At 39.3% G+C, this 23,642-nt stretch overlaps 1 protein-coding gene and 1 long non-coding RNA gene across 2 annotated transcripts in view; both read right to left on the reverse strand.

The window, feature by feature from the left end:
• Positions 1-5,183: 5,183 nt before the first annotated feature.
• Positions 5,184-23,642, reverse strand: part of LOC125977610 (protein diaphanous homolog 1) — a 31,109-nt gene continuing 12,650 nt past the window's right edge. Inside the window, exons 2-11 of the mRNA XM_049734784.2 lie at positions 19,184-19,284; positions 18,976-19,070; positions 18,550-18,651; positions 18,048-18,287; positions 17,385-17,514; positions 17,137-17,262; positions 16,863-17,026; positions 16,387-16,519; positions 12,957-13,046; positions 5,184-6,932 (exon numbers count right to left, since the gene is read on the reverse strand). Coding sequence (XP_049590741.1) covers positions 6,745-6,932; positions 12,957-13,046; positions 16,387-16,519; positions 16,863-17,026; positions 17,137-17,262; positions 17,385-17,514; positions 18,048-18,287; positions 18,550-18,651; positions 18,976-19,070; positions 19,184-19,244 — 1,329 coding nt within the window. The 5' untranslated portion in view covers positions 19,245-19,284 and the 3' untranslated portion in view covers positions 5,184-6,744. The remainder of the gene's footprint in view (positions 6,933-12,956; positions 13,047-16,386; positions 16,520-16,862; positions 17,027-17,136; positions 17,263-17,384; positions 17,515-18,047; positions 18,288-18,549; positions 18,652-18,975; positions 19,071-19,183; positions 19,285-23,642) is intronic.
• LOC125978863 (uncharacterized) lies at positions 8,632-12,948 on the reverse strand. Its single transcript, XR_007485192.2, has 2 exons — positions 9,212-12,948; positions 8,632-8,733 (listed from the first exon to the last, which is right to left on the reverse strand). It is a non-coding gene; the product is annotated as an uncharacterized lncRNA (long non-coding RNA).

A 23,642-nucleotide genomic window follows, 5' to 3' on the forward strand; every position in this document is an offset into this window, starting at 1 on the left:
TTTATTGTCTCCCACCAGGAGAAAAATGGGAACTCTCTTGGGTCAGAATCTTCGAGAGTAAAATCTAAAAAATACATAAAAAAGGCTTTTATTTTCTCAATGACAAAATACATAAATGTTTTACTGCTTAGTAAAAACAGTTGTTACAGATGCGACATCTTCAGATTACTTATTGAGCCCTAATCAAACCAAGCACAGAACCTCCTTGCTATCAATTAAAATCAATCTCTTCAAGCAGAAGCACTTTATGAGTTTTAAATGTCTCCTAGAAGCAATTTGAGTGTCCAAATGTCACTGTGATGCAGCATCTTGCATGACCCTCGCCCACCCCCTCCGTGTATTCGCCTCACGGGAATACAGAAGAGGGGTGCTCCCAGAGGATATCAGATTGCTGTAGGCTCATCAAGATGTAGGTCAATTGACTGTTTACTGCCCAGTGAGGCCATCAGTCTGAGAGAGAGAGAGAGAGAGAGAGAGAGAGAGAGAGAGAGAGAGAGAGAGAGAGAGAGAGAGAGAGAGAGAGAGAGAGAGAGAGAGAGAGAGAGAGAGAGAGAGAGAGAGAGAGAGAGAGAGACAGACAGACAGACAGACAGACAGACAGACAGACAGACAGACAGACAGACAGACAGACAGACAGACAGACAGACACAGTAGGGATGGCCCACACACAAACAAACGTCAAAAACTAGATCTCAACATTGAAAAAAAAGAATGATGTCATGAAGTGGGTCAGGTTGCCAGACAGCGATATTTGCCCGGGGGTTGGATGTAGGTGATACCACAAAGAAAGATACCCAATGTTCTACATCCAAAAGATGAAGAAAGCAATGAGATTCAGTATGTTACACATAGACTGGGTATGTATAAAAAGTCTACACGTCATTGTTCAAATGCAACATTTTAATGACAATGAACCCCACCCAAGCAAAAAATATCTAGCTGTTCTCGTAAACTAATTTCCTAAGAAAATAGAGCTGCTGCAGCTACTGTAGAGGTTTCTTTCGGCCACGAGAGGACACTGGGCTATTGTTGATGACATCTTGTTGCGTCATCCTTTTCAGCATTTTTGTTCCGGGTCATGTCTTCTCCAGAGCTTTCCGCTCTCGAGACGCGCTTTGTCGAGCCGAACCGAACATTGCTTCAGGGATGCGGGGATGTCATTGACTAGCCTTGACCCGGCTTGAAAAGCAGTTTGGAGTCTTGTGTTTTGTTCGGTTTCGGGGGTTCAAGAGTTTCGAATTTTTGGTTTGAACTCCGATTTGTTCGAACCTGGAGACGTTCAAAGTCAGAGGTTCTACTGTACACAGAATTTGGGCTGTGAATGGTCAGTGTTTCTAATCGTGTACAGGCTAGCAGAGTTGGTAAATTGTACATGTACAAATTACTGATGACATGAAGAGAATATGACAGATACATTTGGATGGTAAACCAGAGATAAGAAGACATACTGCAGCAAGCGACCGCAATAGAGAAAAAAAAAACATCAGAAAATTTCTTGGAACATGGCTATTGTGATGGAGACATTACTTATCAGCGTGATAGCACAGCCGATCAGTTGACACTTTGGTTGTCCGTGTTAATTGTCTAATAGCATGTCACACATAGGTTGTCATACAAGCAGCCATGTCATTTGATCAAGGGCACAACATTAAGATATGATGACCAGGGAGCAGGTGTGTGAATACATTCAGTCTTGGAAGCAAATTAAGTTATTTAGTCACATCTTATGTATCTCTCAATAAAGAATAAAAGTCCATTGGCAGTATCCGGGCCTCTTTTTAAAGAACTGTGTTCTTCCCTGGGCCTGCTGGAAAGTTGAAAAGTGTCCAATGTGAACAAATGAGGGCAGGATTGCATCCAAACTTGTCTGAAAGAGAAAAGGCGAGAGAGAATAGTCCAGGAGTTTACAGCCAAGTTAAAGCTGAAACAAAACCTTTTATATCACAGTTGCTGCCAACACCAAAAAAAAAAAAAAATTACACAGAAATATAATTTTTAAAAAGAAAGGAAAAAGGTATGTACACACAAATATAAATTTGAAAAAGAAAGAAAAAACATGCGGGAGTAAGGTCCAAATTATTTAAATGATGTGTGGATTTATTGTTTTTACTCATCCACAGTTGAGGACAAGTCTCCTCTTCTGCCCTCCCTCCATCTTCTCCTCCTCCAGAGGTTCACTTTGCTACCTGGAGACCGACAGCCTGCTCAGGCCGACCAATCAGAGGCTGAGAAAAACATCATTGTGCGCCTCCATTGGTCACCTGCCTCTGCTATCAATGGCCGTGTCATTGTGTAGTCTGGCACATAATACTGCCCCTCTTTCTTTGTTCAGACATCCCTTCCAGACTATAAGGTCAGACACACACATGCATACAAATACACACAGATTTACCCAGAATATAGTACAACAACATCAGACTGGTGCATTCTGGGAAATCAGGAGGGGCATATCCTCTTTTAGCAAACACGTTACAGACAGATTACACTGCTTTTAATCAGATTTTCTCATCAGGACAAATCAGCATTTGTACACTATCCAAAACCCATCTCTCAACAGAAATACTGCTACAGAAAAAAAAAGCGTTATACAGTATGTATGACATTCTTTGTTTTTAGACATAATATTTAGGACACTTGATGAGATACAATATAAACAGATTCAAAACAAAAGCTTCTACGAAGAATGCATGTGATCTTTGTGGGAAGAATTTTCACTTAACAGTGTCCTCACAATATAAACTGTTTATTTATATATTTTTCTCAATCATTTTCATTGAAAGATTTTACTAAAAATACTAAATATACTAAACAATAAATAAAAATGATTAAAAAACTTTTTTGTTTTGATTTTGTTTAATTTTTTTCTTATTTTTTTGCGTAAAAAAATTTAAGAAATACAATTAATCATAAAAATGTATTTTATTCCCTTATGTTTTGGATTTAATTATTTTTATGAAAATTCATGAAAAAAAAACACATTTTTTGTTTGTTTTTAAAATATATTTTGTATTTTTTGCTCAGATTTTTTGTTTTTTATTCAATTTTTTTCTTAAAATAAAAACATACAAAATTTATATTTGAATTACCAAATATCTTTGTTTTTTCATTGGAAGAAACAAAAATATAAAAAGATTTTAATGTTGGGAATTTTTTTTTTAAAGTAATATTAAAGATGTGTACTTTTCATTTTATTTCATTCTTTGTAATTTTTCAATCTTTAAAAATAAAACACCCTATTTAAAATATATCAAAATATGTTGTATTTTTCTCTCAATTTTTTATTCTATATTTTTTTCTTAAAACAAAAAACATAAAAAAAATTATATTTGAATGACCAAAAACCTTTATCATTGGAAAAAACAAAAATCTAAAGGTTTTGATGTTGAGAATTTTTTTCTTAGAAAGGAAATATAAAAAAAATCCAAGATTCATAATAAACAAAAATATAAAATAGTAAAAAATAAAAATATATATGTACATTTCATTTTATCATCACAGGGCACATAAGAGACGGACAACCATTCAAACGCACACCTACTGACAATTTGGAGTGGTCAATCGGCCACTGCATTTTGCAATATGGGAGGAAACTGTAGCACCCGGAGGAAAGCAACGCAGGTAGGGGGAGAACATGCAAACTCCCACACAGAAGGCCAGAGCCGGAATCAAACCCCGCACCTCTGAACTGTGAGGCAGGTGTGCTAACCAGGGAGCCATCTTTCCTCCCTCAACATAATTATTCTTGCTAAAAACACGGACTAGTTTCCCTCTTCCAAAAGTTGTTGAGGCATTCTTACCTCAGTTGACATTGAGGTCAGGGAGAGTCTCCAGATGGTTTTGCTGGTATTCTGGTGCAGTGCTTCAGTGACACAACGTGGAATTGCTGACATATTCCAAGACAGGAAGAAGACTGGCTCAGTCCTTGGAGGAAATGACTGGTTGACTTGCATGAGTGAGCGTGAGTTGTACCCCAGATACGGACAGAAGTATTGGGACACTTGGCAACCACAGCAATATGTAAATATGCACTGAAGAAAATAGAAGACAGCTATACTTCAAGTAACATTTATAATGGACCATGTTTCTAAAAAGGCTTCCACAAACTGGAAGCACAAAAAGGCAAGTAAATGGGATGAATGAAGGTGAAGAGAAATGCTAGCATTAAGTGAAACATACACACATAACATTACATGCCAGTGAAAGAGAGTTCATGCTGGAGAAAAAACATTTGGAATCTTTGGAGCTGCAGTGAGCCTGGAATGCATCTGTGAAAGTACTTTCCACTGTTTATACATTCCTCCGCTGTCTTCTGGCAATAAAATGATGGCTTTGCAGAGTGCAGTAACTTTCTGCCATTTTCACTCCCAAAATGACTAGAGGCGACTAGAGGAGACTGAGCAATACATGATCGCCTCACTAAAAAGACTCCAGATGAAGTGGAATTTACCGTATTTTCTGGTCTATAAGTCGCACCAGCCATAAAATACATAATACAGAAGAAAAAAATCCAACATCAAGAACAGACATGTCGTCTTGAAAGGCAATTTAAAATAAAAATAGAATAGGCAACAACAGGTTGAACGGTACGGTATGCTAACATTACATAAACAAGGACCGTGGGGACTAAGCGGTTCAGAAAATGGATGGATGGATGGAACTAAGAATGTGCCTGATGTAACATTTACATTACATAAACACAAAGGAGAAACTGAGAACGTGCCTGACGTAACATATTAAGAGTTATTCGAATAACTGTAGCATAAATAACATTCGAACAAGTTTATCGAACCATCTGTGTCACTCCAAATCATTAAATCTAACGAAATATTCATCCTCTGTGTCACTTATAAACAGCTCCGCTAACCCCGGAAGTAGAAGATGCTCTTTTACGCTTCCGTCAGACTCATTGTCAGTTGCAGTTCCAATTATTCTACAGACCTAGAGCGTCCCCTTGCGGTTTAGTGTGAAAATAACATGTGAAATTATATGTGTTAATAATTTCACACATCAATGTCGGTCCTGAGTATAAGTCATACCAAACTATGAAAAAAAAACCCGGCGATTTATAGTCCAGAAAATACGGTAGTTGAAATTGACAATAAGTTAAATAAGCAACCATAAGATGTTTGTTGATGTATGGTCCCTAAATCAAAGTAGGATTAAAAACAACAAAAAAACATGAATTACTTGAAGACATTTTAATTGTTCTGTGTAGCAAACAGAAATGTGCATCGTTCTAAATACATAAAGCAATCTCTGGGGAAAAAAAGCAAAGCACATGTAATTCACAAGATAAAAAAATAATCAACTGTAAAATTAAACAACAAATCTGTTTAAAATAGGTAAGGGGGACTCAAATTAGAACAAAACATACATTCCAGTGATGCTTTCCTTTTTATTGTATGTCCCTCTCTTTAATGATGAAACAAGCCACATTCCAGTATCTTGCACACACACCGACGTAGAGCTGAACACCAGTTAGTGCAGGTTTAGATTCTTCGGTGAGACCCGGTGTGTCATTATCATTACAAGTGTGCAAATAAGAGGAACCCCAGCAGGTGACCACAACAAGGATTACCTACCTGAACACCAATATCACCTTTGTCATCTCCACTCCTCCATGTCACCAATTGTAAACTAGCTTTGACTTGTGGAGGAGTGAGAGCTAGAATCAGCAAGTTGATATCAGTCCGTCCAGTTGGAAGTCATCAGAAAATGGCAAAAGTACATTACAGTAGTTGTTTGCATAGGAATATAACAGACATTGCATATTTTCCGTTGTCTCAATGTGAGTAGTCGAGTGCTGGGTGTGGTGTCTATTCATTCATCATTCTATCATTAGCAACCTGGAATTTATGACAGAGTGGTGGGTGCCACAATTACAGAAAACATGCACAAACACACATAAGTGGGAACTCAAAATAGAAGATTCGCATTACACAGTCAAAAAAGCACACGAGCTTGTAAACTGCTTTTTGAAAGGGTGTTTCCAAACTAATGTGGCCAAGGCAAAGACATTTGGAATTTGCTTACTCTGTGCAAGAACTTTCTTTAATAACACAGCGGGCAAATTGAAAGGAATGTTTATATCATTCGACTGTGCTAGTTTCCTTTAGGTGCATCATCCCTTATAGATTTTTTCATGAAGAAAAAAAAAAAGAACAAAATAATTCACCAACTGTGAGAGCTGCTACTGGGCAAGCTGTGACTGAGTGAAATGACACTGGACTCCAACTCATTGGCACTTTTTCCAGCAACACGGTGGAATCATCGGCATTTACAAACAGCAATGTAGAATACATCAAACAATATACAGCAAAATCATGTCAAGATTACAAAAACTATTATAGACAATTCATGGCGCATTCAAAACTAATCATTTGAAGCAGCTCTTATGTGCCTGACGTTGTTTGAGAAAATTTGGGAAATAAAGGTGAATCCCTCCTCTGAGACGATCTTTTAACGATCGAGCTGTGAATTAAGTGATTAAGAACTACGGTGAAGAAACAAAATGTATAGACAAGTGCGGGTCGGTGTATGTTATCAAAAACTTTACAAAAGTGGCAAAACTCCATTGGCAGAATGAGGGGCATTTATCATCCCATACGATTACAGCAAGTGTGTGATGATGGTTAATTTCGATTTTACATCAATATAGTCTCCAGCAATGAGAAGCAAACTTGCTTAGATACATGTGACAATCACACATAAAAGAAAACAAAGGAAAAAATGTGCCCAAATAGTCTAACTGGAGCGAGGAGACGCAGCTTCCAGTAGCTCCTCTAATGAATCCCCCGCTTCTATCTTGTGCTCATCCTTCTCATCAAACTTCCCCATCTTGATGGGTGACATGCTTGATGAAAGATCGTCTTCCTGTAACAGTTCTTTGGCCAGGATGTTGGTCACCGCATGACCGGCTCTTCTGTGGTTGCCTGAAAAAGAGCAGCAAACACGACGTGAGCGAGTGACATCAGAAAACATGCAGGCCGTGAGAACTATTGTTGAAGTCATAACAAGTCAATGCAGGCATGACACAAGTGTCGTTTAACGACATTCACCTTGTCTTCTGTCATTATGAAACAAACGATTTTCATCACTGCAAACTGTTCAAGCAGTTTCACTGCTCAACATTTTAACATATGCGCTACACACAAACACACACACACACAAACACGTGGATGCAAACATGCTAGGGTGTTGCTACAACATTAACATTTACTTCAGTTTTGACTGACACAATCAGAGTGCACTTAATTTATTATGTTCATTAATATATTATGCAGAAGTGTAATCTGCTTGTTGCATGTTTCTAATCATGCATTGTCACTTGATGCGAAGTTGGGGCAAATCACGAACATTCTTTTCATTCTTCTCAACAAATGTGTGCAAGGAATTGTGTGATTCAGTATCCGTTGACAGACTGCAATGGCTAATAAGCTAACATAGCTTTATTATACTCATCATACGACCGATAAAATAGTAAAATTAAGTCAACCTCAAGGCTCATTTTTAAAATTTAGACTTTTTTTAACTGAGTCTAAAATTGAATGATGATAATCTGTAATTGTAATTTTTTTTTAAAACTTAAAATAAGTCTTTTTTTAATTCCTATTCCCAATTGGAAGTAGAAAGAACACTATCTAATATCTTGTCTAGTCTTGTAAAACTGCTTTGATAGAGTTTTAGTATCGTGGACAACACACTAGCACATGCATTATTATCATGAAACACATACCGGAAAGCTTAGTGGCACACTTTTATGTGTGGATTACTAATGCCAAAGATAAATGGAGAGTAAAAGGAGTGAGAAGTGGTGCGGATCCATCATGGATGACAGAATTAAGTCGTTGTAGAGCTGACAGAGGGTAGGGAGTAGTTTAGAAACGAGTTTGAGGAAGAAAAGCTGTCGTCTCTTCTCCTACCTGCTCTCCCACACACTCTTCGGGCAGCGGCGCAACAGCAGCAGCCATTTTGAATTAAATAGGTCAGGGGGAGATTGCATTGGAGTGTTTATATTTGTTTATGTCACACAGTTTATCACAGGAACTCTTGTCAGTGTTGTGACGATGCAAACCCCACATGCAAAATGAAACACGGTAACACAGACGTCACCCCAAAACCAAACTTGTCGTTTTTACTCTATGGTGGTTAAATAACAAAACCCAGTTACCGATCACGTCTCCAGAATAAGCTGCGATAAAGACACTATGGAGTCTGGGAAGGAAAGAGGAGAGAAGCATTGTGAGATGTTTCAAAATAGAAATCTTCATTGTCATCACTGAGCTGCGTCTATTTCCTCATACACTCTTTTTCTCCCTACAAATCACTTTACTAATGATAAGTACAGCAGCACATTTTGAAAAAGCATTCTCTCCTCCAGACTGTACATATATATATATGCATGACCCAAAAAATAGAGATCGTATGGGTCAGTTTGGGTGGTGTTTCATGTCAGTGATAGAAAATCCAGGGGGAGAGCAAAACTCTGCTCCCCTCTTCATCTCTCACAAGAAAGATGATGATAACAGGACACCATGGAGTATGCGGATACAACTCGGGAAGAGAGGGCTGTATGGAAAAGGGAAGAATATTCACAAACTGCTTGCAGAGTGATAAGTGAAAGAATGCGAGTAGATTTGCAAAATGTCTTTTATTACAGCAAGTAACTTGAGCAGGAGCACCTGAGTGATAGGTGGCATTTAAAGTTGGAAGTGCAATTTCATTCTGAAGCACCTAAAAGCAGAAAGTTTCAGAATGAGAGCCATCTTCAGAGTTGACTTGCTTAAGTCATTAACAGCTCAAGTTCAAGCTTTATTACGATAGAATTCATTTTGCGAGACAGCCATTTGGTTTTTGCAGTACATTATATATCATGTTAGTATTTTTTTGTGCAAAACAGGCCACTTGTTCAGAACACCATTTTTGAGTGATGCTTAATCACTGTTGGACACATGGTAGAAGATACAATATGAATTGACTGAACTGATGAAACACCATTTAGAATCAAGTGGAAAATTTAAAGTATGTTAGCTCTGATTTTACATGAGAGCAAAAGGTTGAGCGTACTCAGCGTGATAATTGTGCTCCTACAGTCTAGACGCCTCCTGTGGGGTCAGGGGGATAGTTGGACGAATGAAGTACTACATTATTTCCCAAATCTTTGAACAAGTGGCGCTACAAACAGAGGATGTCCTCAGAATGTCTTACTCACCAAAGTAGCTGGTGCTTTGACTTGGCATGACGCCCGGTTGCGCAGCAAGCGTGAACTGGGACGTCGAGACTCAGATCAAAAGATTAGTCTACATGTGGGTGCGGCCACTATATGGGTTTGTCTGAACACTGAAGGGTAGCTTGGAGGGGACTAATGGGAAAAGACCATCTGCAACACATTATAGTCCGGGAGACGCAAGGCGAGGGGAAAAAGATTAGAAGATATATCTATAAAGTGCTGATGAGGTGTGAAGTAAGCCACTGCAATATTCAGACTACCAAATCTGAAAAAAGGAAACAAGCATCCATCTGTACTAGAGCAGCAACTATGGTAAAGCCAGAGTCAGATTTGAGTACAGTATGTATTGTCCATACACATGTCTAGTTTAGCGGGGACCTGGAGCCCCCTCCTCTGGCCCCACTGTGTAACACGTAGCTTCAGCAGTGACATCAGCAAACATGGTCAGTGCTAGTGCATGCATGTGCTTGGATAAAAAGTCTACACACCCCTGTTCAAACGCTAGGCTTATGTCATGTCTCAAACAAAGTAGACCAAGATCAATTGTTTTAAAGGTTTTTCTACCATTAATGGGGCCGAGAAACTTCCGCAACTCAAATGTTTGTATATTATTTAAGACATGTTAGAGGGGGTGATTAAAAATAAACAACTATAAACAACTAATATGTGGTGGCAGCCTACTAAAATGTTGCAAATAAATTTGGGGTGCTATTTTTCCTGGGGGGTGGATGGAATTATGAACTGTTCTACATATGTTCCTGTCAGTGTTGGCATGCAACAAACCGTTAGGCTTCTACTACAAAAAAAGGGGAAAAAATAGTAAACGCATGCTAGAATAATTGGAATGTATTTCACGTTAATCAGAGGCACTTTGAATGGTGGCAGGTGTATGCCGGCTACTATTTTGCCAAAGTTTGAATGCGATTGATTAATCAATCCTAAATATTCTCAGACAAAGATGGTGTGCATATCTATGTATTCACATCATTTCAGTTTTTCGATTGAGTTCAAAGTTAGAAATAAACAGACTTTCATTGGATATTTTGTCTCATACAAACATGTGAAACTGTCATTAATGTGGCACGACGCGCTTACGTTTGTTTTACAGAGAAGGGAAATTGCGATAATGGGAGAAAAGACAGAAAATGTTAAAAATGTAAATAATTGACCATGCCAAGACTTTTTTTTTTTTACGTGACTTCCCTTTGATATAAAAAAAAACCTCAACAGGTATGCGTCAACTGTATAAACACTGTATATTCACTGATTGTGTTAGTGGGTGTTAAAAGTGTGTCTGATGTCACGCCTGCTTTAACAATGGGATGATCAATGAAGGCGCTCCCCAATGAACTCGATTGTTTCCCTTGTGTGAACGTCTATGAAAGAGAATGGCTTTTCTATAGGGCCAGACAGTGTGCAGAGGCAGCGTGTGCCTCCATTGTTGCCATCCGCATCGGCTGTGCTGCTTTGTGTCGATTGGTGCTTTGTCAACTGGTCGCCGCACTGATTGGATGCGGGTCATGACCGAGCAGATGGCTTGGTGAGGAGTGATTAGAGGCATTCCTCTACATAGCTAATATATTGCATTAAATTAAGTTGCAGGTCGGTATTCACATGACATTAACAGACCGTGAAGTAACAACCCGAAGAGACCTATAAGAGTTGGAAAAAACATACAGTGGTATCTGCTCTGTGCAATATGACAAAGAGGGCCTATTGGTATTCCAACACACATGTGTCTCTTTGTGTTGGCATGCAGACATCTGCTGGGTGTGTTTTGTCTGCTTGTGTTTGAGCGGTGGGCAGAGGGAGGGGGTTAGACAGCTGGGAGTACCCTAGGCTGCCCACTCTTTCCATACAAGCAGCACAAATACCCACAGTGAGGTGAGGTACAGGTCAAAGGTGAAGACTATATAGCTTGCACAGCCTCATGGCTTCACATTCAGTCACAGTGCTGGGACCTCACTTAGGTCTTTTAACCTCACACTGGGATGTTTGTTGCAGAGGGGTATGCACAGGAGGCAAAGTATTTTGTAGGTGCACAATAAAACAATATATTTATACTCATATTTCCATGATCATAAGCACACAGTGGAGCTTTTTAAGTTTACTGAGGGAGGAAGCCTGTGGTTCCGGTGGTGTCCCATACATATCAGTTGAGCCAAAGACCGAATGAACCTCCTGAGTCACTTTTGCTAAATGAAGCGCTCTGACCCGCACTCTGCCAAAGCCAAAAAGGAAAAGCCTACTCTTTATGGTAAACAGCAACTCCCACACAGTCAACAAGATGAGAAGTACTTGCAAGTTGTTGTAAAATAGTAGCTACGTTCACTGGGCAAAGCCGACACATAACACCGCCCCCATAAAGGCATGGAAATTACTGACCAGTGGTTAAACTTCACGGTCAAAGTGAGAAATTAGGGAGGGTTTAAGACGAAATGTGATCTCCGTCGACAATTTTTTCTTCTTCCCACCACAGCTATGCACGCTCTGTGTCTATTACACATATTCTGCTTTTTCTTGTGAGACGTGAGGCAGCAAAACAACATTATGGGGGACTGGCTATACAGCTAGCCAATCTACTCCCTATGTTTTTCATTTCTGTCAGGTTGGCTGCTATCTTTTCAGTAAAATAACTTATCCAATTGTCATTGTAGACAACAAATAAACTCTTGCAACAGCAACTGTTGTGATGTTAACGTACATTTCATTTTGATTTTGCTCTTCTTTGCTAAGCACACAAAACAAGAAGGCTGAAAGAATGCAGTCTACCCTCCAACTGAGGCACCGCTTCACATCTGGCTTTTATTGACGGTGGGATAGAGTTGCACAGACTCATACCATTGTGTGTGTGAATGCTCGCGCACGCACACACAAGTACTTGGGCTATTTTCAACAATGGGCACTTAATGACTCATATTTCAAAGCTTGCTAACTTTGGGCTTATAGACTGAACAATGGCTAGACGAAAACTTCAGAATAAAGTACAACAGTGCAAATAATTGATGTGACCCTAAAAGTCATAAAATGTGTCTATATTAATTGTTCAAAGCATAAATATAAATTATGAGCTCAAGAAAAATGCTGCTTAGAGCTAAACATGCAGGTACCCAAGGTACAGGACCTGTACGTACACATTAATAATTCGGGTGGTGAAGAATTACTTTGTGGTGAAGTTCGGTGTAAAAAAATTGAACATACAGCAAAGCACCATTTATGGTGGCAATGTTCTCATATGTGTTGGTGCTTATAGACCCAGAAAGGCTGGATCCTTGTAGTGACAAGATATGTAAAGCAATGTTTTGCTGAGCTGGTGCAGCTATCGTGAACTAAAGCAATCACCATCTTATCCATTCACTCCTGCTGACTGTCAAATCTAAAATGGCGGAATATTTGTGTACGCCTGAGCAATTCTGTTTCTGTCGTTTCTACAGCAACATTCGCTATCTCAAAAAAGATGCTACAATACAAAAAAAATTCGCCGCAAAACTAACATTTTTTTGGCCGCTTCACACTTTACGTTTATATGCAGTCAACAATGCTTTTAAAAACGTAACATTGGCTGCGCAAGGCCATGTAAACATCCACAAAAACCTGAATGTGCTTATAATAGTTTTTAAAAACCCGAAAAAGATCCCCAGATAACAAATGATAAAAACAGCAATAGACATAAACAAGACAACCATGAAACAAAGTAACAAAAAGATGCATGTGCACAGAAGTATACCTGCTGGCCGGGGTCCTCTCTTTCTCCTGAAAGCAGCGCCAGACTGCAGTGCCTCCAAGAGGCCATCCATTATGCCGGTTTCATCACCCTCTGAAAGCACATCAAAACCCAACATGAGCTATGCATCAAGAAAAAATTACTGAGGAAATGCACTTTTTTTCCCACATTCATCCCATTTGCAAACAACAAATACATTCTAATTTTGAGGAGTTTTGCTATGCTGTCTGCCTTTCAGTAATCTGGGAACCACGTGGGCAGGGGGACGTTAGTTTTCCAACCAGGCGGCCATGTTGTATGATGCGCCACATTAACCCAGATAGGCATTGACCTCAATGATGTGCTGTGCTCTAACTGCAGCTTCATAATATATTTTGCTGGTAGAAGAAAGTTCAATATATATATTTTTTTTAATACTGACAAAGCTCTAAACACTGGGAAAGGAATAAGGGTTGTCTACATTTGTTACAATATTGGCTGAAAAGTAATCATAGATGCAATTTAGATTTATTTGTATCTTTTAATAAATCTCAATCAGGCTGTATGCGAGTGTGTGTTTTTGACGGATCCTCAACGGTGTAAAAATGTGTGTCAGTGTGAGGATTTAGTGGCACAGCTCTGCAGGGAGGGCAGATGGTTTAAATTATTTCTGAATAGGACGAGAGGAAGAAGGCAGTGGGGTTAAAGGTTTATGTCGCCACCCTCCAACCCCCACAGTTGCATGCGTGCACACACACAGACATGCACACACAAATCTCGCCATAAGCCATGCTGCAGATGGCTTGCGGCTTCCACTGGCACGTCAGAGGACGCCTCACACATTTCCTTTCAATGGCTCACATACACCATCCAGTGCTGATGGCCACAAACTACACTGATGCTTCATGGTGATGTAGGCCATGTTTTTCCACCTTGGAGGGAAGCAGATTCGACACAAGTCTGCTTAGACTAATCACATGGTTGCTTTAAACCACCAGTGCAAAAGCATTGCATGGCAGTGTAAACACAGTTGTTTAGGCGCTGTCTGGCCTTTAGCAAAACTCTTAGATAAAGACATCTTTCTTTCACTGAATGGAGGCTTTTATTTGCTTTCTCAAGGGTCAACAATCGGTCTAATTATTCCAGTACATGATAATAAACATGCACTCTTTTAATTCACTGTTCCATCCAGTTAACATGAAGAAGAGGGATTATAAAAAGTCATGGCCACAGTTTAAGCTTTTTACATGTCCACATATGCACTAAAAAAGTCTTGTTCTTAAGATCCTGCCTGAGGCCGCTAAGAACAAAATACAGATTAATCTGAGTAATAGCATTAGTCCACGAGAGCTGTAAAAGATGACTGTCTGAAGCCAATCTATTGACAAAAATACAATCTAGCACATACAAAATGTGAGGGTTAGGGTCCTGCATGGAGCAATAGACCCCTGGTTGTCGATCATTCAGAAGTTGGTGAAAATCAGAGACAAGCTGAATAGCACAGTACAATAAATTGTGGAGTGATTGGGATTTTCGTCATCAAAGTCCCTTTTACACCCGTGCCTTCATCTTGTTCTCGCCTCAACCTCTCCCTCTAACCTCTACACCAAGAGACAAATCTGTGTGTGTGTGTGTGTAAGCCTCAACAGAGCAGCTGCTCCAATCTCCGCTTCTCCATACCCTCCCCCATCCTGGCCACTCAAGCTCTTGCGTGGAGCATGAGCACTCCCAGCGGTGGTTCCCATACCAGTATTTGAGTAGGCGTGTAGGTCACAGATGCACACACCCCTTCCTTTCAAACCCATGCAGTAGCTTTTGCAGATTCTACTGACACCTAGTTGCAGGAATACGACACAACCTATTTGCAATGTTGGGATGAGACCACTGTTTTTCCCACAACATGTGGAAAGTTCCATGTCAGCGCATTGACGATATTGTGGACTCTCCCTGGTACTGATCCGCGCACATATGATCTGAAGTTATTTTCATCAGCTTTAAGTACATATAATTTAGAGGACTGATATGCTACACGCACACACATGCACAAATGTGGTGTGTGTGTGTGTTTTAACCATCATCCACAGCCTTCACTACTATTTGACTGTTAAAACAAATCCAAAGTCACAACCTGACCTTCCAGGGTTTAATCAACAACAGGGGTGCTATGCAGACAGAGATAGGGAGTGAATGTGAAAGAAGAACATTCAGTGATTTCATGAGATAAGACTATAATAGTAGACAAGAGTGATAAAAAAAATAGAAGGAAACAAGGACAAAGGGAACATGCGAATGTGTCATTGCTGAAAGCAACCATTGTGTCGTAGCCATCCAGTATGAGGGTTATAAACAAATACAGCACAAAGAGCAGGTGTGTGTATTTGTGTGTGGTTGAATTCAAGGGGCGGGGGGTGGTTAGGTGACCCAAGGAATTCAAATATGCCACTTGTATTTAAATGAGCTCCAACCTTCATACTCACACGCACGCACGCACGCACACACACTTTTCAAGCTCTATTATTTGCCACTCACATGCTAGATCGAGGAACAATGCAAGCTAATACTCTTGTTTTAAACAATAAAACCTTAGCCTCATATGTCTATTGCACAGCTGACATCACATGTGGAGCCTTTAGGTCAGGGAAGGGCATTTTAAATGTTGAGGGTCACAATTTTTCATCAGTGCTACTGGGGACCACAAAAAAATCACACACTTCCTATGTAGATGTATGACAAAAATGCTATTTTATGTACAGACAAAATACATAATCTTAATATATTCATATATTTTAATATAATATATTTGAATATATTATTTTAATATATTAATGTACATTAATATTAAAGTGAGGGGAAGCTCGATAGAACTGTTCACCGTTTATGAACAATGTCTACAAAACAAATATGTGCACACAGATATTCACAGCATTTATATAAAAAGGATGGACATGGGCATTAGTGTATAAGGAATTATGGACTCCTTGGAGATGCCCAAGTGGAGCCACGGAGAAAGAATGAAATGAAACTAGGTCACAATTAGAGTGGGAGAAAGAGTATCTGTATGAATGTGCCAAGGGGGATTCTTTCTGTGGACAAAGGGATGACTATGGCTGTACATATTTTTAGCACACTAGATTTTTTCTGTCATAAAAAACATATTGTGTGAATGCAGCTTTGTTGTTTGCAAGAGTTAGAAATAGGTCAAGCAATTTCCTTATAATGTACCCTTCTTTGAACTTGCTTTCTGAAAAGCTTTATTAATACTTTTTAAAGTAAGTCATTCACATTAGATTATCTCTGGTCTTTAAATTGTGATCTGTTTGTCAAACTCACACAAACACACACATACATGGACACACACAAGAATGCTGAAGTGAAGTGTGGACTCTGACTGCCCCCAACTGGAGGATAGAAGAAATAACAAGGTAAGACAGTATGTTATTCTTTCTAAAGTCACCTGTGTTGATGTCCAGGAGCTGTTTCTTTTTGAGTTTCTCCTGTTTTTCCCTCTCAGCCTTTTCCCTTGCCAGCTTGGCCCTTTTGATCTTTTCTTCTGCTTCCTTCCTCTTCTGATTATCCTTCACTGCTTGCTGATGAAGGACAGTGAAAAACATATTAGCATATATATATATATATATATATATATATATATATATATATATATATATATATATATATATATATATATATATATATATATATATATATATATATATATATATATATATAGTTTCGACATAGAATATCTCTGATTGTTTGAAATAAGATATTTTTAGATTGGTTTGGGAAACAACACTTCAAATCTAGGATGTACAGGTAGGTTAATAAGCTTCAGACACAGTTGATGCAGAATCGAAAGACTTTCAAATTTATGTAAACTCACTTCCTCTGTTCAGTTAACACAAATGGCACTTTGTATGAATAAAAACACACCTGGAACATGTTCTTAAAGTTGTTGAGATCCCCAAAGAACTCCTCCACAGATATTTTTCTCGGGTCGAAAACAAAATATTCTCCCAGGTCGTTGTATTGCTTCTCCATATTTTTAAGCATCAGATCCAGCTTCTCATACTGTTCTCGTGCACCGTTTATAAAATTGTAAATACACTGAATTAAGGAAAACATAATAACCATCCCCATACCTTTTTATGACAATTTCAGGACTGATTCAACTGCTGAATGATTAGTCTAACAGATAACAAGGATATCGACATCTTCTCCACAAATAGGTCCTTGTCATTTTGTGCAGGAGGGAAGGTTTCGATGTCTTTCTCCAGGTTCTTGATCTGACGACCCATCATTTCTACATTTTTCTGAAGAGTCTCTGCAGAAACTATGATGAGAAAAGAAAAAGACAATTTCTTTTAATGCATATGACTCATCATTTTGTTGTGTTTGTTTCAAATGATGAATGGGAAAGGAGAACAACACAGATCACTTTGATGTCCAGTGTACCTCTGCTGGCCTTCTCAACATGGATGAGCTCATCAGGAAAGCTCATGACTTGCGGGTACTGCTCCAAGCACACATCAGCAAGAAAGTGGAGCAGTGTCTGCTTCAGGTCAGCCGTTTTTGTGTCACGTAGCTGATTGGATGAAAATATAGTTAAGAGTCCATTCATACAGCTGATAATGATAAATTGATCCTAACCAGTCACTGGTGCTACCACAGTTGTAAAATAGAAAATAATTTTTAAATGAACTTGTATGCAGTATATAATGAATGAGCCCGATTCCATTTGTTAAACCGCAGTAGGCATGCTTTCACCTCGAAAGAATTCTTAAACTGAATTAGGCTGCATTTTCTTCCCTCTAAATTGGATCCCTCTTACCTATAAAGCCTTCAAGTCTAATATGAACTGTGAATGTAAAACACTTTAAGAGACATAACACCCAGCTAAAGATGCCCATTAAGAGTTGAGTAAAAAATAAATGAATCAATTGAAAAAAATACAATTTAAAAAAGCAGCAATTCATATTATCACATCTTTTCAGTAGTACGTTTCTAAAAAAAAAAAAAAAAAAAACATTTGAGAAGCGGACACATCGAAAAGCAATCTAGTGTTAAACTGGCCTTTTGTACACTATCGTCACTTGTTTTTCTTTCTTTTTTCTTTACCTTGCATAGGTATGATATGGAAAAGCCAAAGGCCTTGCCATTGCGGGAGCCTGCATTCATATAATTGCCAAGAAAAAGGATGATCTGCAGTAGCTCGGCGAAGGAGGCACTTTTCCTGAGCTCCTCACAGGCTGCCGTCACAGACACCACATCCGGTTTAACATTGTTCAACTGCTCCTCAAACTGTAACTTGAACAGGATGGCCTGAAGCCGTGGTCCCAACCGCTTCACACTAGACATCTGGGAAAAGATATGGGTGACGGATGTGTGGGGACTTGCATGACTTGGGGCGGGCATTAGACACATCTTCTACAGTTAAACAAAACAATATCTGTTTTGTAAGCTGAAACATTACTGTGACGAATATATCAACAAGGGTATTACTTGATTATCAGCATATCATAATATTCTATGTCTAATATGGCATCACATGCATATGCCTTGTCGTTTACAAGTACCCAGCAAAAAGCACTATTCTGTATATTGCTGCGGGCCTCCTTACCACCACTCCAAACTGTTCAGCCTCAGCCAAGTCGTCATATTCATCTTTCATCTCTCCAAGGACACTTAGCTGCTCTGGTGCGGGCATCTGTTTGATCAGGTTCTACACAGCAAGACAAACAACCCCACACCTTTTGTTGTTTTTGTTGTTTTAATATTTTGGCAAACGTCCAGTATAATGGAGAGCGGCACAATACCAATAATAAGTATTGTTGAATTGATTACACCTTGTTAAAAGTACTGTTAATTTGGAAATAGCAGAAGTGTTAATACATCTCCTCCTGCATTAGTTCTTATTCAAATGTGCAAGTGTCCTGTCACTGCACTTTGCATGCTAGAAAAGGAACAACAGCTACAAGTGTGTCAATTGTTTCTCTTTTTTTTTCATTTCAATGGGTTGCTTTGGTTACGAGAATGGAAAATGTACCTGAACCATGGACTCTGTGAGGACTTTCTCATTAACTTCCAGGATGCAGTTTTTGATTTCCTCATATGGAAGACGGAATGATCCAAGAAAAATGGCTACAGGTACACGCACAGAAAAGTTAAGTTTGTATGTACAGGAATATAATGTCGTTGAATATGTTCAAGTATGAAACTGTATGGACACGCACGCATGTGTTACTTGGACTTACACAGGTTTTGAGAGGACTTTGAATCAATAACCTTCAGCTCCTTGACTTTCTTCTTCTGCATCTGCTTCTTTTCGTCTGCACCCTCTAGTTCATTTTTGGCTGGGGATGAGGACAAAGACAAGTAATTAATTTAAATGACTTTGTTTGAAACACAATTCACTTCAAATCTTGAGCTAGGTGATGTTAATCTCTGCTGTGACTAGTTCATCTCTATGGTGTTTGGCATGGTTGAAAGTCTTACGTTCTTCCACAACAAAACTCATAGAAACCTTATGGACCTTTGTTTAATTTGGACACTGTCATGCCAGAACAGCAAGGAATTTTCCACAAACTTCTCCCATAAATGGGGAAGAACTTTCAAAAACGTTTTGGTTGTAAAAAGATAAGTGTGAGATGGAATTCATGGGCTCGCTCGGCTGTGCAAATATTTTTCTCCACATTTTAGTACATGATAGTAATTAAAAGTGAAGAAGATCCTGACAATAGTTAAATATTGTGGTCATGTTTGACAGGTTCAACAATGTCTACAACAAAACCCTGAAGGCCAACGTTCTAACATTTCAATTTGTGCCCTGAAGCTCAAACGACTCAGTTTATGCAGGAGGACAACAAAGTGAAACACAAAAGCAAGTCTACCTCCAGTTGAAATAATAGCAATCATCTTTTGGAATGACCAACTCAAAGTCCAGATTTAAATCAGATTCAGATAGTGTGATATGAAACGAAAAAGGCAGTTCATACTCAAAACCCCTCCGATATGATTTAATAAAAAAAAATCTTAACACTCATAACCAGTTTTCCATGCCGTAATATCAGTTATTGTTGACACGGTGGCAAAAACATTACTAGGTTCAGGGGGTAATTACTTTTTCAAACAGGGCCTCATAGATTTGACCCCCTTGATAAATAAAACCATCATTTACAAACGTTTCTTATTTACTTGGTTGTCTTTAAGAGCTGCTAAAATTAGTAAGGGGACTTGAAACATTTAAGTGTGATAAATACTATGCAAATAAATATTGGAAATAGGGCAAATATTTTTTTCACAGCACTGTCCACAACTATCACAAATGTACTGCTCAACTCAATTTGCGGACTTAGTTTGAGTCAACTCACCGAGCCATTCAATACTCACTTTATACAAACACCACCCAAATTTTTCATTTTCCATCAGGACTTCACTGCACAAAAAAACCCTGACATTTATGTGTTAGACCATGGTGTGAGATGATGTCGGCTAAAAAGTCCCTGCGGCCAGCTAAATGTGCTCGGACATTTGTTAGCTATGAGGCATGTTAACTTTTGCAATTGGCTTGCAGATACAGTACGCTTTATGACACACTCACACTTGACAAACACGTCCGTGTTAACGCGCTTGGACAAGGTCAGATTTGTGACTAAGGATGTGTCATTTTGCATGGGGCGGACAAAAATTAGGCCTGAAAGATGAGCAAGCACATTGGACTTTCCCACATCGCATGCAAAAACTTTAGTGAGGCGAAGTCAATGGATTTTACAAACCAAACTGCTTGACCTTATCAAATCTTTTTGTCTGGGTGTCCGATTACATATGTACAACATGAAACTAAGTACAATTATAATTCAAGTTTTATGTATTGAGTGAAAACTATCTATACATGTTCCTCCCTTGAAAAGACCTTTATTAAATATATTTGTTTCCTGCCAGTCAAGCTTTTTAAAATCATACAGCAACAGTCTCTATGTACAACAAATACAGACATACTGTCACATCCATGCAAGCAAGCCCATTATGAGTTTAGTCAAATGCTGCTTTGTTTCCCGAGAGGCCACACAGTTCACCAGTCCGGGCCTCCTAATGAGCTTCTAAACTCGTCTTTTGGCCACAGAGATAGACACAGACTTCTCAGTAAGGGTCCACTGACATTTTCCCGTCATCAAACTTTGACAATCATGTATGTGTTGCCATATAACAATTAATAGATGTCCAATTCCATATTGTACAATATAATTTAGTATTTTCAACAACATAATGTCACTAATGCAGTGATATACAGAAACCTACTGAGAGTTGGATGACAAAACAGGAAGACAAACACAGACACAAAGCCAAAGATATATATAAAGCATCCGCACAGCTGAGAGGAAGGAACTTATTTGGTTTGTTTTGCTCGTACAGTGGCCATCACACAAAGACAAACATGACAAGACACAGAGGGGAAAAAAAACTGAATAATAAACACAATTTAAATAGTATACGATAAATGAGATTTTAAATATATAGTTTCAGGTTTAATATTTTTCATTATTAAGGGCACTTTGCACATAAATCGACTTTGAAGACGCACACATGAGGATCTAATCTGGGTGACCTATAATCGCAAACAACCCTGTTAATCTGAGAGGGGACCTTTTCATCATGTCACTAGGTCAATGTGTTAAAAATGATGAGGGACCATGTGCCTGTATGCGTGTGCGTTACATCAACGACAGTGCCACTGCTTGCTAGCCAATCGAATGAGAGGGAGACATGCTGACATCACGACTGATTCATGAAATGGGGGTTTGGAGTAATAGAATTTGTAAAATGGCTGCTCTGTGGTTTCCACATGCCCAGCCATCTTCCATTTGTAAGCCAATGGCACCTCTAGTGGCGGCTATGGAGCACTGCGCCATGATGCACTTAGTCACTGTGGGGGAGGAGAGGAACAGGCTGATGAGAAACAGAGTTACTCCAGCACAGAATAGACTAAAATGTACAGTTAAAATGGGGAAATACATTTATATTGTAAATGAACTTGATCAGAAAGACACCTTTTCCAGGAAACGCTCCCCTGTTGTCTCCTTGAGTTGGCCTAACAGCTGCTTGGCATTGAGTGATGGGGAGGACACTTGGGGGTGGGGTAGACAGTGAATGTGTGGATGGTCATGCGTGTGTGGGCCATAAAAAGACACTACATTCCTCATTTCTGCTTCCTACTTCTTTCTTACAACTAAAAAAGCAGGATGAGGAAAGGAAAGATGTACAACATCACGAGGTGCCAAGTCATGCAGAGGTCTCTGTCAATATGTCTGTGTGTGTGTGCGTGTGCACACGCACTTACACAAAGAGGAGTCTGTTAGTCAGCAGAGCAGTATGTGCCCCTAACCCCCCTTTCTATTCTCTTCCTCTATCCTTAAAAGGAGAAAAAGGTAGCCAGGCTTTGTGTGAACAAAGGAAAAAAAGTGGGCATATTGATACTAAGACAAAGTTGGATGAACAGTATAAGAATGTTCATGGCCTCTTCCCTTTTTTCTCTTATTCTACCAGGTCTGTTCGTCATTTCATCACTGCTGCCAGTAGTTTATTTTTAACCAGCTAAAAGCTTTCAGATGACGTGCGTTACTGAATGCCGCACAGCAAAGTTTTCCATGAGCCCCCGGGAGGCACAATGGGGGGAAAAAAACACAACTTTAAGACTTATATAACTTCTAACTAACCCCTCCATTCGTGAAAGCGTTCCAGGCCTGGAGATTGTCGTAACTGGGACGAAGGAGAAGGTTTTAAGTTTCAATGTGTGTGTGTGTGTGTGTGTGTGTGTGTGTGTGTGTGTGTGTGTGTGTGTGTGTGTGTGTGTGTGTGTGTGTGTGTGTGTGTGTGTGTGTGTGTGTGTGTGTGTGTGTGTGCGTGTGCATGTGCAATGAGAGCTTCTTTGGAAAAATCTGCTCAGGAAAATAAAAAGACAAACAAATATTTTGCCAACTATTTTTTTGAAGGGAACAAAAAGGGGAAACTTGTGCTTTTGAGTGTGCTAAGTTAACTTTGCGCCTCGAAAAAAAGGCACCAAATTCTTTGTGTAAAGTAAACAAAAGGCCAGAAGTAGGGCTGACAGGGGAACAGCTGTAGTCTTGGGTCCTTTAAACTTTAAATATCCAACATGCTGTCACTCTCTATAGATGTGTGTGCATGTTGCAATCTAAGTGTGTTTGACAGAAGAAGAATAAGGGGGTTTCCACGGTAACTGTGAGCCTGAAAGAGACCCTTCATCCTGTTTTTCTCCCTGAAAGGAAACGGGAAGAAAAGACTGGACTGTGTGTGTGTGCGTACGTGCGCGTGATTGTGTGAAAAGGACCAGATGGCAGGGTGGGGCAGAGGGGAGGGGGTGTGGGGGCAGGATGTGGGAGGGCCAGGATGCAGGGGGACGGCTTATGGGAGGGGCTAAGACGGTGCTCCCTTGCGCTCCCCTGGCGCATGAAAAGCGCAACTGCAGTTCAAAAATTTCAAATACAATAACTTGGGAGATATCATAAAAATTGACGCAATAAATTGGTATACATTCATTTCTAGTTAATGTCAAAGGGTGACTGTACTTGACTTTAGTTTAATATGAATGCTTTTACCCACTGATGATCAGACTTGGCTTGTTGGACCTCGCCAAAGGTCATAAAACAGTATCAACGCTTCAGATTTTTTTTTGTTTAATGTTTGTATGGATTCACG

Source organism: Syngnathus scovelli, chromosome 1 (assembly GCF_024217435.2).
Source record: "Syngnathus scovelli strain Florida chromosome 1, RoL_Ssco_1.2, whole genome shotgun sequence".
Taxonomy (NCBI): Eukaryota; Metazoa; Chordata; class Actinopteri; order Syngnathiformes; family Syngnathidae; genus Syngnathus; species Syngnathus scovelli.